This window comes from Mirounga angustirostris, unplaced genomic scaffold (assembly GCF_029215605.1).
Source record: "Mirounga angustirostris isolate CCGP_5_RB_7025 unplaced genomic scaffold, mMirAng1.0.hap1 SCAF_6, whole genome shotgun sequence".
NCBI classification, from domain to species: domain Eukaryota; kingdom Metazoa; phylum Chordata; class Mammalia; order Carnivora; family Phocidae; genus Mirounga; species Mirounga angustirostris.
The window spans coordinates 85,962,324-85,976,838 of record NW_026991714.1 but is presented as its reverse complement, the minus strand read 5'-3'; the positions used below and the strand labels follow the sequence as shown (position 1 = coordinate 85,976,838).

Here is a 14,515-nt window from a genome sequence, read left to right as displayed (position 1 = left end):
GTGGCATCCCCATACACCCTGTGGCCAGGGCCAGCCACCTGGGGGGGTCATCCTCATCTCCCCACCAACACGCCTACTCAGGAAATCCCAGCAGTCTCACCTCCTGAATAAATGGTCCGCCTCCCGCTTCCCCCCCACCCCGCACCGCCGGCCACCCAGTGCACCAGCCACTGCCCTGTTGGACACCTCCCCCGCTCACTTACAGTACTGCAACCAACTTAACCACGTTCCTATTCCTCCCATCTAGTCTGCAACCCACACTAACAGTTACCTAACAACAACATCTGATCATGTCACTCTGGCTGAAATTATTCCTTGGCTCTGCAACACCTCCCACAGCCCCATTCAAACACATTTTTACTCTAACCCATGGTAAAATGCACTTTACGTTCTAAGCCAGTACACACATACATACGTACATAACATGCCTGCACACACACACATATACGCATCAGAAATAAAAGTTGCACTAAGTCAACCTAGTCTTACTATTTACAATGCAACCTATTTTCCATTCTAGTGTATTTTACTTTTTTCTTCGGGTCGCCTGGGTGGCTCAGTCATTAAGCGTCTGCCTTCGGCTCGGGTCATGATCCCAAGGTCCTGGGATCGAGCCCCCCCTTGGGTTCCCTGCTCGGCGGGAAGCCTGCTTCTCCCTCTCCCACTCCCCTGCTTGTGTTCCCTCTCTTGCTGTGTCTGTCAAATAAATAAACAAAATCTTAAAAAAAAAAAAAAGTGCTAGTCTTCACTTACCAATCAATTTCAGTCCCTACTAAAAGGGTGCAACTCACAAATGGAAAAACAATGAGGTAACATCTAAATGCTTTTGTAGAAAATATTGATCATTTTCCTGCCTTACTGTTGAAGTCTCATCTCCTTCCACTTTCCACCCACAATTCATATTCCAGAAATCAGCACTACTTCAGTTCTCTAGACACAATATGCTCTCCCAAGTTCAGGGCATTGCAAATGCTAGCCCACCTGCCTGGAACGCCCACCCACTGCCTCAGCTCAAACACTACCTCTCCTCTGACTCCTTCCAGACTCCCCTGGAAAATAAATAGGCCTCGGTTCCTACTATATGTTGTATGGACATTAGTTACTCAGTCAACAAATATTTACTTAAGGCCCGCTATTAGCCGTGTCCAGTTCCATGTGCTAGAAATACTGTAGTAAGCAAAAACAAGACAGAAGGCAAGACTCTTGCCTTCTTGGAGCATAGCCAAAGAATCACAAATATAAATGTAAAGTTACATCTTCAGTAAGTGCTAAAATAGTAAATGGTGCTTCTTAGAAAATGCACAAAGATTAGACACAGTTAGGAAGGTTTCCCTGAGGAAGGAGTACCTGGGCTGAACTGTGTCAGGTGGTGAGGGAATGTCAGAGCAGCTGGTCCAGGCAGAGGAGGCCTCAAGGCAAGCAGGGGGTATAGCATCTGCTCCAAGATAAGGCTGCAGAGGTAGGCAGGGACCTTAGTAAGGATTTTAATCTTTAACTTAAAAGCAACAGCAAAGTATGTGTGTGTTTAAAGTGCACATGTATGGGGGCGCCTGGGTGGCTCAGTTGGTTAAGCGACTGCCTTCAGCTCAGGTCATGATCCTGGAGTCCCGGGATCGAGTCCCGCATCGGGCTCCCTGCTCGGCGGGGAGTCTGCTTCTCCCTCTGACCCTCCTCCCTCTCATGCTCTCCGTCTCTCATTCTCTCTCGCAAATAAATAAAATCTTAAAAAAATAAAAAAATAAAAAATAAAGTGCACATGTATGGATGCACGCCAGGAGTGCATAAGCCAGAAAACCATGGATGTGCCAGTCATCTGGCAGATAATAGTGGCTTGGCTGTGGTTTGAACAGAGCCAGGAACAGCAGAGGGACGCCAGAGGTACTTGGGAGGTATCCAGATAGAGTCGGTGCTGAAGGAAGTAGCGCACAGATGTGTGCAGCACGTGGACTCATGTCATCCCGCGGAGAGGGTGCCACCCACTGATCTGGACAACACTGGAACACGACTAGGGATCCTTTCTCAGTTATGGGTCGGGGTATGTGGAGGGATCCGGGGAGAGCATGCGGTCGAGTTGGAACCTCTTAATGGACATGATTCCATTAAAGTAATTCTCTCATTATTCATTATTCTGCATTTGCACATTTGTCACCCACGGGCACACAGTATCAAGGGAATGTCTTGTCATGTTTGGCTCTGTGGCCTCTAGCACAGTGCCTGACACCTAAGTCCTAATATATAACAGTTGTTAGTTAGCCACAAACACTGGCCATGTCCTCGGCAGCTGAGATCTCAACGCATGTTAAAGACTGTCAGATCGAGGGCGCCTGGGTGGCTCAGTTGGTTAAGTGACTGCCTTCAGCTCAGGTCATGATCCTGGAGTCCCTGGATCGAGTCCCACATCGGGCTCCCTGCTCGGCAGGGCGTCTGCTTCTCCCTCTGACCCTCCCCCTTCTCATGCTCTCTCTATCTCATTCTCTCTCTCAAATAAATAAATAAAATCTTTAAAAAAAAAAAAAAAAGACTGTCAGATCGAGTGCAGCTCAGCTGGGCCTGTTCTTCTCATAAGGGAAGCAAGGGGACCACCTGGGCGGAAACAGTGGGGTAGTCATTGGTAAAAAGCCAGATCCGGGGTTCTGTACGGCAAAGCTGTATGACGGATGTGCCACAGGACTGGCTTCACGTGGGCATTTACGTGTGTTTATAGCAGTAAAAAATGTTAAACCTTTAAGAAACAGCCATTCAAAACTTTGCAATAGTTAAAATATCTGAACACTGACAACTTCCAGCATTTAGTCATCATCATTTTGGCTCTGAGGATTTTATACGTGGCCCCCACTGGCAGAGATCCTACCATGGCCCTACCAGTGGCCTCCCCAGCCCTCCCTCCGGATCCCCCACGTGGTCTCATCATGACCACAGCAGTGACTTTCCATTCTGCCAGTGACAGATAACAAGTCGTATCAATCAAGAAAAGAAATAAAATCTATTATTTAACAACGGTAATGATACATCCTTCGTGTTGTTGAAAAAAAATTCTAAAGAGGAAGAATAAATTGAATACAAAAAACCTAAATAGGTGAATCTGTAAAGGATCATTGTGGTTGTTATCTCAGTTATAATCTAGTATTAAGGGTTCCTAAATGTAAATGATGGATTTTATTACTTTTCTTGATTGATACAGCTTTATTATTTTATTTTATCCATCACCACCTGTGGATGTTAACAAGAAGTCAAAACTCTTTATAAAATGTCATAATGAATTATATTTTCAAATAAAAGCCAGTGTCTATTTCTAAAAGCAATTGGGCTCAGAATATTCATTTTTCAAAATACTTCTGAGTATATAAGTCTAATAATATTTACATTTTATCAAGTGCTCAGAATTTTAAATGATTTAAATGCAAACTAGTATTTCAATCTCCCAATATTACTTACTTTATGCAAATGCAAAATCATGGTATAATAAGACAGTTACCTTACCGGAGTCATGTACACTTAGATGTCTCAATTCCCAAGACCCTGATTTTTTACATCCAAAAATGTGTAATTTACTATCCTCGTTATACCATTTATATAGTGACTTTAAATTTTACAAATATTTATTTTTCCACCACCAAGGCTGGCTTTCTGATTAAAATTCAAAAGTCACTGAATCAAAGACTAAGTCAAAAAAGTCACCGCACGGCAATGTAATGAGGATTCAGTTCTGCCCAAGTGGCAGACCCACGTACCTAATTCCAAGAAGGATGTTTACAAATCATATGCAGAGGCAGGTTTCACATTTTGTCTGCTAACGTAAAATAAGAAACAAACATTTTTATGAATTCAGTTCTCCCTGAATCAGATGAGCTCAAGGTCACACAATTAGTAACAAAGGTCTCATTCGATTTTTGCTGCACTTATGTTACTGAGCCATGCATGGGGACCAAAGAAGCATGGCAGCCGGCGAATGGTTCCGCTTTCCCAGAGCACTGTCAATCGCACTGACGCAGGAGGAACGCGTGTGCACAGACAACACGAATGCACAAACTTTTAAATCAAGAGTTTTCAATGCAGTCTGACAGATCTATTAAGTTCTGAAACTGTGTTCAGTTAGAAACCCCGAGGAGCATTTTTTTTTTCCTTTACAGATGTACCAAATATCCCGTAGTTCAGTAACTACTCAAACACACAGCTCACAACAACAGAGACTGTGGAAATATCGTCTAACTTTGCTCCTTGTGGTACAGCTAAGACAAAAGGAAGGTTTCAAAGCTTTATATAAAAAGGTCATTCTGGAATGTAAGTAGCCCTCATGCACAGATCCCAATGTCACATTAAACGATGTTATAAAAATGGTGACTCTGATACAATCCAAGCTCTCATGGTCCCATTTGTTTTCAGCTTCCTATGAATGGAACCAGAGTCCACACTCTGCTACCGCATACTGGAGTTCCCGGGCTGTCCAAAAGAAAAGTTTTGTCACGCGTTCGTGAATTCAGAAACCCTGAAAAGTCTGTGTGCCAGGAGCCGCCACCACAGAGTTGCTAGAGGTCGTTGGCTGGCTTACAGACGCAGAGTTTCTGCAGGTGTGGAGGGCCCTGCAAAGAACAGGTGGACACCCAGCAGCAGGCTCTGCGGCGATACTCAGGCCCATCCTAGTGTGAAGAGGGAAGGGTGGCGGGCCGGCATCTGCGCAGCAGGGCTGAGCAAACCGCCCTCCTGAACCCGGGCCATGCAAAAGCATTGCTGGGACAAAAATCAATGTCATTACCGCAAGAAACAGTTCCACTGCATTTGCCAGTAAAAGAAAAGGAAGAGCAGTTAGATTTAAAGGATCATGCTTTTAAAATACAATTTGAAGAGGCTGACTTCTGCAAATTCTGATTCATGATATGAAAAGAAGTTTTGGTCAATTGGGGAACAAGCACTAACTCTTCTTCGGATACTTGTTTGCTACCCCCTACTTGTGCAGTTTCTTGATGAGATTGGCTATCAAGAATTTGAAGAAAACAATGAAAAGCTCTTAAATAGGAATCATGTGCATCACTTTCAAATATAAAGCCTAATATGGAAAAGTTTCATCTAGAAAAGCAGGACTGAGTTTCTTATTAAAATTTTTGAACAGGGGCACCTGGGTGGCTCAGTCGGTTAAGCATCTGCCTTCGGCTCAGGTCATGATCCCAGGGTCCTGGGATCAAGCCCTTGCTTGGCAGGGAGTCTGCGTCTCCCTCTCCCTCTGCCCTTCCCCCTGCTCGTGCTTTCTCTTTCAAATAAATAAATAAAAATCTAAAAAATTTAAAAATTTAAAAAAAATTTTTTTAAAGAATGTTACCATTTTTTAAATCAATCTTTATATTCTGTATTTATCATAGTTATGTAACACGAAGAAAATGTGACAAATTTTCACCAAGCTCCATCTGGATGCCTCTAAATTTGCTCCTGTTTACTCCCGTGGGTCATGCAGACAGGATTTTCTACCTGTGTCATGATGTGGAAAAGGTTGGGAAGCACCAAAATAAAGGGAGAAAAGACAGAAATCACCAAGAAAAGCACCAGCAGGAAAGCCAAAGGCACTCTTGCTCCTTTATAAAAATACATTATAAATGGTTGCCCAGTTCTGTCTTCTTTGGGCCAGGAGTATTTGAACTTCTGCTGCTCCCCATCCTCTGTTCCTGCCCCATCAACAGCCTGAATCAGCAGAAAAGGAGCCCCACCTTATAAAGTGCACATTCTCAAAGAAAAATTTCTCACTTGAAAGCAACCCATTATATTGCAGATTGATGAACATGCTATATCAAATTTCAATATTAAGACCTTTTCTTGGCACAAAGAGAGAAATTTTGACCTACTTTCTGAATGCAGTTGTGAGAAAGAAGTTTTACAACAACAAATGGACAACACGAGGGATAGTATAGAGCCATTAAAAGCATAAGATTAGAGAGAGATACTGAAAAACATTTACAGTATAAAATTCAGTGAAAAAGCAATACAAAATAGTAGACATATTCAGATTATAAAACACAAATGCATACTTTGAAAAGGTTGTAAGCAAAAAACTTCAAAAATGGTAGAGTGGCAGAATTAAGAAATTTTTTATTATTTAGAGTTCTTTCTTTAACATTGTTATATTGCCTTCAACTACAATGATAATATTTTTCAAAAAGTCGAATGCATTGATAATATATCCACAAACTCTCACTGTTTTTTGCTATTAGTTACCATAGATTAACCAACATTTCTCCCATAAATGTACCAAAATCTCCCTTTCAAACCAGGGCCAAGTGTTAATTGTGTGAAGTGCTGGCTTGCCTTTTTAAATACTGCAATGCCTACCAGAAAGGCAATCTGTAAAACTACTAATAACCTACCCTTCACAGTCTAAACACCACTGAAGACTGTCATCCCATACAAGCACTCAAACACACAACTGTTCGGATCTGAGGACTTCAAAGTAATCACTAAAACGATCTCCATGATTTTTTTTGAGAATGAAGACAGAATTGTCAATATAATTAATTTTATGCTTAAAGAAGAAAAAAAAAGTAGAGCAAGAATTTCAAAATTAATATTTTAAAACAAAGTTTACCTGCTGGATTGTAAATTATCTGTTTGTTCTACGAATAGGAATATGCTAGAATGGTGCTTTGAGGAGCTAAAATTAAAAGAGCACTCACTATGGCAGGCACTGAGTACTAAGGACTTCCTAGAATATTTCATTTAAACCTAACAAGAATAATTTTGGGGCACCTGGGTGGCTCAGTTGGTTAAGCGACTGCCTTCGGCTCAGGTCATGATCCTGGAGTCCCTGGATCGAGTCCCGCATCAGGCTCCCTGCTCGGCAGGGAGTCTGCTTCTCCCTCTGACCCTCCTGACCCTCCCCCCCTCATGTGCTCTCTCTCTCAATCTCTCCCTCTCAAATAAATAAATAAAATCTTTAAAAAAAAAAGAATAATTTTGGAGGTTATGGTTATTATCTCCAGGAGCCAGGAAATAAAATAACTTGTTAGCAAGCCTCAAAGGGGATTAGAACATGGGTATCTTCAACTCTAAAGACCACATTTCTTCACTGTAGTCTACTGCACAGCCACATCGACAATCTATCGATAATGGTCAGCACCACAAGACACAGTTAAATAAAGATAAGGGTGGCTCAGTCGTTAAGCGTCTGCCTTTGGCTCAGGTATGATCCCAGGGTCCTGGGATCAAGCCCTGCATTGGGCTCCATGCTCCGCAGGAAGCCTGCTTCTCCCTCTCCCACGCCCCCTGCTTGTGTTCCCTCTCTCGCTGTTTCACTGTCAAATAAATAAGTAAAATCTTAAAAAAAAAAAAAAAAAAAGATAAGGGATATAAGGCCAACAGTGTTAGGCTGCATTACATGTCTCCCTTGCAACTCTTCGACGTTTGTTCAAGCCTTTTATCTTAACCAGATTTTAATGCAGCCATCAATCAGAAAAGGTTCACTACTTCCACTGAAGAGTCCCACAGTTACACTTTGCGGTGAGAAACAAATCCATGAATGGAACCATGCAGATCAGCTCCAGCACGGAAAGTAAACATATGGACGTCCAAGAATTTCCAGCATCCACATCTTATGGGAGATAGCACGGTAAAGAGGAAAGTGAACTAAGCTAGTTTTCGTTTTTTTTCTTTTAAACTGCATTTGTGTCCCATGTCTTCCAGCTGATGGTGGGGAGACTGTGAGCAAATTGCTTTACCTCCTTTGATCTCATTTTCCTATTTAAAATAAAGTTAATACTGCAAAGATTAAATGAGAGCATTGTTTCAAGGCCTGCACCAAGAAAATGCTCAGTCGGGGCTGATTTCCTTTACCTTCTCATATGATCCTAAAAGCAATGTATTCCTGCAGTACTTTAGCTACACATAAGTCCATATTTTTGTCATGACTATCAACTTGAAATTTCATAATTAAAAGGAAAAATTACCTGAAGCATTGTCGAAAAATGTCTTATCGCTTCATCATAGAGTCCACTGCCAATCAACACATAAGCAATAGCTATGAAACAAAATACATAAATATTACAGGAAAGAATGAAGGATCTCTGAGCAGAATCAGTAACTAAATTCTTTGCTGAGTCCTAACAGGCAGCTCCAAGGACCAGAAGCAATTAAAGAAAACTTGGAAGTTAGTAAGATGTACTTGAATTCTTCCACCACTCGGCACCTGCTATCAGTCTTCCAGTGCTCTCAAGATTTAAATTATTAAAGCCATCTATAAAACATCACCTACAAGAAGTAATTATCTTTTTCTAGGCCCATCACTCACTTTCAAATACAAATAACCTTTATGATGTTTCCTATCAATACATCAGAAGAGCTAGTAATGAGCCTGAGTAAAGCCCACATAACATGGCAATGTGATTTTACTGTGAAAGTTATGAGAAATACCCAAAGAGCATCACAAATCTCAATCCCTGGGGGGTGCTGAACTTAACTGCCAGTTACCAAGTAAGAACAATGCAAGCGGAGGCTCAAATTAATACATATTAAGAGAATGTTTAATTCACACCAGCGCAACGCAACAGTGGTCTTTTTCCTACCTCTTCTGTTCAGAATACAGTCAAAACACTTCCCAATATATACACTAAAGATGAATACATAGTTTCTAATCAAATTGTGTCAGTAATTGGTATTTTGTAATAAGAGCCATGACAACGTCTTAATACACGGCAATATGTGGACTGAATTTTTTCACCTGTCCAAAATGCAATAAATTATTGATAGTCTAGATTGCATTTCATCTATATTACATTATTACATTATTGATAGTCTAGATTACATTTCATCTATAAAATTTGCCCTAACTCCCTAAATCCTCAAATATCCCTGAAAAAATTGTATTCCTCACTCAACACAATACTATTTTTATCACATTTCTTCGCAAGAAAGCTTTATCGCAATGCTCCAATCCTAGAACCTAAGAGGTGTTCAAGGAGACAGACAACTAAAACTTTCACTGGCGTGAAGAGCTGAAATTTGCTGAGAGTTAAAAGTAGTAAAAACATTCAATGCAGAAAGAGACTTAGAGTGTCCCCGTAACTAACCTGAGAAAAGTAAACTTCAAGAGCACTGAACGTCATAATAAGACAACAGCTTTGGGGGCATTCTTCAAGATAAAGAGGGCTGTTTTTGTCGTAATTTCTTTGAAAAGATAAATTAAGGTCAACCTCATATTTGAAATAATAAGAAGGGATACCATTCAGATGCATCAGATAACAAGATAAGCAGAGACACCTTTGGTGGGGGGCCAGGAATATTAGCAGTAAAAATAACAGTGACAGGTATGTGCGTGGCACTCTGTACATTTCCACGTACTAACTCATTTACTCCTCGATCACGATGAGACAGGTACAGTTATTATCCCCATTCAAAGACAAAGAGATGAAGCATAGTGCAGTTGAACAAACTGTCCGAAGACAATGTGGGGTGAGACAAAGAACCCAGGCTGCCTGCTCTGGGACCCACCCTAACACACTCCCCTGAAATAAATCAAGGCTGTACCGAAACTGCTGTGTGCTGGGCTGGACTGCAAAAATGGTTTGAATTTCTGGATGATTACATGAACAGGGATGGAAATGTAAATGCGTCCTTCTTTGAAGGCAGGAAGATGGCGATATATCAGAAAGCCAAGATCTGGGCTCGGGTTCTGGCTCTGCCACCCACCAGCGGTGTGATCAGCCACTTCTCACTACTTCTGGGTCTTGCTTAACAAGCCTGTAGAACATCTTCTAACATTCCTTTCAGATCTAATGTTTTAGAATTTCCTATCTCTCTCCCCATAACCAGTAAATATCTATTGAATGAACAAATGAATAAGTGACCCACAAAAACGAATACAGTTTTAGGGGATAAATATTATTGTACTTAAGAACATGTTTAAATTGTTCTCCATGGCTAGGCTGTTGAACTCCACTTAAATAAAATCAAATGCAGCTTTCAAATCTTTCTATCTAAAAGTAAACACTTTTTCGAGAAAAACCCAAAAGTATCCATTAAAAAAAAAAATCCAAATCTTGCAAAACTATAAATAACTATTAGGATCTAAATTTTGTTGTGGCAGTCCAAAGACATAGAGAAAACACTGGAATTCCCACAGAAATCATTACTATCCAGCAATTCCACATCTCCTGGCAACGCCTGTATTGACAGAAGCTGCTCTTCCAAGGAAAAAATATCGTGATGTGAAGAATCCTAAGCCATTCAGGGCCTAGAGGTATAGTAGGATTAGTCTTAGAGCACAGAACAGGCCTGGCACATCCTGGGCCCTTAATTCCTGACTTAATAAATGAATATGGGGCTGACCAGAACCCAAGGACCTCAGAAAAGACCAAATCTGATTTCTTAACAGGTAATTAATTCTCAAAGCCTACTCAAAGAATATCACCAAAAAGTGATTAATACTTTCAAAATAGTCAGCTCTTAATTAGCTGCACTAACAGAGCAAAGGAGCCAATACAAGAAGTGCTCAATTTTTTGTTTTTTGTTTTTTTAAGTAATCTCTAGGCCCAGTGTGGGGCTTGAACTCATGACCCCAAGATCAGGAGTCGCGAGATCTACCAACTAAGTCAGCCAGGCGCCCCGAGGTATTCCATCTTAATATAAAATGCACATGGCCACAGAAAGGATAAAATAATTATATATAAATTAGATAGAAAAGAATTTCCGAAGGCGCTTCAGGCCACCAGGCACCAGGCAAGAGCATATGCTTCTGTGAAGTCTGTCCAGCTGCCCTGTTCAGGCCTGTATTCAATTTTGTTTCCATTCCTTCAACAGCAAGCTGACTCGACAATGAGCATATCAGACCCTGGCGGAACCAGCCTATTTGAAAACAGGCCCCCAACAAGCCAAACTGCAGGACCCCTCTGCAGATCTGAATGAACTCAACCTTTCCACACCCACATTCTTAGACCCAACAAGAACTGACGGGCCTCACAGTAAAATTAACTTATACCTAGCTATTATATTACACAGAAGATTACAGTAGGTGTGAGGAGTCTCCTCTGCTTTCACATTTGTGTTGTTCCTATTCGATGACAGCACAAATTACCTTTAATGAATGATAAGCACTCCGAAGGACTCGTTACCATAATTGTTAATTTCCAGAGAAACAGAGGTTCTTACAGATCATTCTCTCCAGACCTTGTATTTTCTCTATTTCATATTATATTGACATGTAACGCACAGACCCGCACAAGGGTTGAATGCCCCACCCAAGATCACACCACTCATATTGGCAGAGCCAGTGTCTGTGTTCTCTCTCCCTCACCACCCTGCCTACCTGCTTGGCACTGAATCATAAAGTCTAGGCAAATGCCCCAGGAATACCCCCTCCCCCAGATTCAAATCTCACCTAGCTCTTCATTTGTGCTGTCGTTATCCGTAGCAAACGGGAATCTCTTTTGTTCTGCAATAGACTTGGCCTGGCTCTGAAACAGAAACAAACATACGTTTTAGCTTATCACAAGTGAAGACAAAGCTTATAATGAAGACCTGTATTTTAAAAAAATTTAAAGCTCCATTTGATTTATATGGAAGAAAATATTCACTTTAATAAATACCAATTGTGTACTTCACACACATAGCTTGTGGTGTGACTGATTTGTCTCCTCCCCTATCATTAGTGGATCTGTTTCTTTCTTTTTTTGATTTATTCATTTATCTGAGAGAGGGAAAAAGAGAGCACGAGTTGGGGGAAGTGTGGCAGAGGGGGGGTGGACAGAGAAACTTAAGCAGACTGTGCTGAGTGCAGAGCCCAAAACAGGGCTCAATCCTATGACCCTGAGATCCTGACCCGAGCTAAAACCAAGAGTCAGGAGCTTAACCGACTAAGAAACCCAGGCGCCCCAGTGGTTCTGTTTCTAAGAACAAGTTTCTTTTCACTTCCATAGGGATTCATCCTGCTGGCTGCTTCATGCTCCCTCCATGTTTTCAGAAACTATTCAATGACCTCGATCATGTTGCAAAGATCACATTCTAGCCATCAGTCCTCCAATGAGGCTGGATGACAGAATGTTGTTTTTCAAACTAAAAATATTTTAGAAATAAGAGCTACAAGTTGTACAGAGATGATGCCACCAAAGGACCAACAAAATCTGACCAAGAAACAAGCCATTCTAGTGAAAAAAGCACAGCAGATGATGAACATCTCCCTCCTACTGAAGGCAGTAGATCTGCCTACGAAGAAATTATACAGACATATGCACATTTGGCAGGAAAGCTAAAACAAGAGCGGAAACCAGGGGAAAACGAAGTAAATAAGTTAGCTTAGTAACTGCAGTGATTTTATAGGCAGTACCGGTCTACTGTATGTAATGATGGCTCTGTAGTGTTTTGGAGACAAATCATGTCTGATACCACAGCTGTGACTTCACCAGAAGATTCAGCTGTTGATGCTAACTTGTGATACGCTTAGTTACAGGGTACACATTAAAGTGATTACTTCACACCAGATTCTCCTAAGACATGACTAAAACTTGTACATACCCAGAGACAGCAAAAACTAAGACAGTGAGAGACTAAAGATTTGTGGCTTTTGGCAAAACCACAGGATTAGAACCCAGTGACATCCCAATTAACTGAGTTCCTTTTTTTAAAAATGCATAGTACAGACGCCTAAAGGCATATATATAGGCCAAATAATTTTACATGAGACACTCTTCCAACTACTATATGTGCTCTTCAGCTAACAATTGGTGTTCATTAGCAGTAATGAACTGTGGCCCCTTGGGCTTCACGGACTCAAATAACAGTAACAAGGCATTTCCACTTATACTCCCTATACTTTCAAAATCTAGATTGATGTTCAGATACAGCACAGTATTTAGTTTGCCTATAAAACAGGTCAAGATGAAATCAGAGAGGGAGGTAAACCATAAGAGACTCTTAACTGTAAGAAACAAACTGAGGGTTGCTGGAGGGAAGGGGGGTGGGAGGGACGGGGTAACTGGGCACATGATGAACTATATGCAACTGATGAATCACTAAACTCTACCTCTGAAACTAATAATATACTATATGTTAATTAATTGAATTTAAATTTAAAAATAAATAAATAAAGCAGGTCAAGAATAAGCTACCTCTGGGGTCAAAACACAAGTTAAAGGCTATAGGCCAGAAGGGCATCCCATGTTGAGATGAACGCTCAACTTCATTCCATTCAGGACTCCAGACAAAAGGAAACATCTGAAAATTCTACTACTATGGGAATGTTTAACACTCAATTTCTTCCAGTAAAACCCTGATGACTAGAGAGAAACTCTATCAGCTCCTTCTCATTTTGCTCCATAGCTGGAGCTTCCACACAGATATGGGAAGTCTTGGCGGGATCCTCGAGAGACAGCTTTAAGAAGCAGCAGATTTAACAATATGTGACATATGTTACAATATGTATACATATATAACAATATGTAACATATCCGGGTATGACCAGACACGAGACTTTCCTCTTTATCAGATGGTCACAGATCAGCACGCAGATGCAAAAGATTTATCTGCTTAATAAATTGCTTAGGGCCCAGAAAGGAGTCTATGAATAATGCTTTTAGTGCTTAAAAAATCCAGTATGCAGTGAGAGTCTCCCATGTGCCAAACCTTTGTGCAGAAAGATATGGGAAAAGAATACAAATGAAATCCCATAAAAAGAAATCATTTACCAAACAACATCAAGAGTATACTGAAGACTATATCTGAGCTAAGTGTTTTTATTTTATTAAAAATAAAACCTGAGAGAAGTGAGAAGGAAAGTATAGTATGAACAAATTAATTTCCTGATCAGAAAGAATCTTTCCCACTTCTAATACCACATCTATCGATATCCTCTGTGGACAGCAGTGAGAAGCTCTGATCAAGGAAGTTTATGCACACAGCCCCACTTCTCTGGTCTACTAACTCCAACCCATCCGTCAGGTCCCTGCTTACATTTCAATTCCTAAAAGCTGTTCTACCTGCTCCCCTTAATTTAACAGAGATTATGTTGACCTTTTGCTATACTTCTACATTTATTTGTATAATTATCGGGTTAGTGACTAGGAGTCATGAGCGTAGGGACTGAGGCTAGCTGGCTCACTGTGGTATTCCCAGTACTTACTTAGCACAACGCCTGGCACATAATAGGTGCAAAATAAATATCTGGAGAATTAATGAAGAAATGAATAGTCGGACTCCCATATTTTCAACCTAGGGAAAATGAAAGGCCAAGATTGATGAGCTTTCTCCCATAGGTTACTAGCTAGTGCCATCTTAAACTAGAAATGCAACACGTAGAAAATATTTGAATTCCTGTCCCTAATAATTCTAAGAATCTAATCGCCTATCCAAGGTGGGGATCACCCAATTTCTACTGAAATGTTTTTAGTGATGGCCAACTCACTACTTTACAAGATAGCCCATTCTGGTTTGAGACCAGTCTAATTCAAGTTTTTCCATATATCAGGTTGATTGCTATGCAGTGAAATTAGATAAAATCTGTTGATCATTTCCTAGTTTGCAATTTCTACCTATTTTTAGTAGTTCTTAC

At 40.8% G+C, this 14,515-nt stretch overlaps 1 protein-coding gene across 10 annotated transcripts in view; it reads right to left on the bottom strand.

Moving 5' to 3' along the window:
• TTC13 (tetratricopeptide repeat domain 13) overlaps window positions 1–14,515 on the bottom strand; it is a 92,520-nt gene that overhangs the window by 61,859 nt on the left and 16,146 nt on the right. For 9 of the 10 annotated variants that reach the window (XR_010412431.1, XR_010412433.1, XR_010412434.1 and 6 more), the window contains exons 3-4: window positions 11,351–11,426; window positions 7,926–7,996 (exon numbers count right to left, since the gene is read on the bottom strand). Coding sequence is in view for 7 of the 10 variants with exons in the window: in XM_064594639.1 (XP_064450709.1) it covers window positions 7,926–7,996; window positions 11,351–11,426 (147 nt within the window). In the remaining 3 variants the exon portion in view is untranslated. Of the gene's footprint in view, window positions 1–7,925; window positions 7,997–11,350; window positions 11,427–14,086; window positions 14,178–14,515 lie in introns of those variants that run through there. The other variant, XM_054508157.2, reaches the window with a different exon arrangement.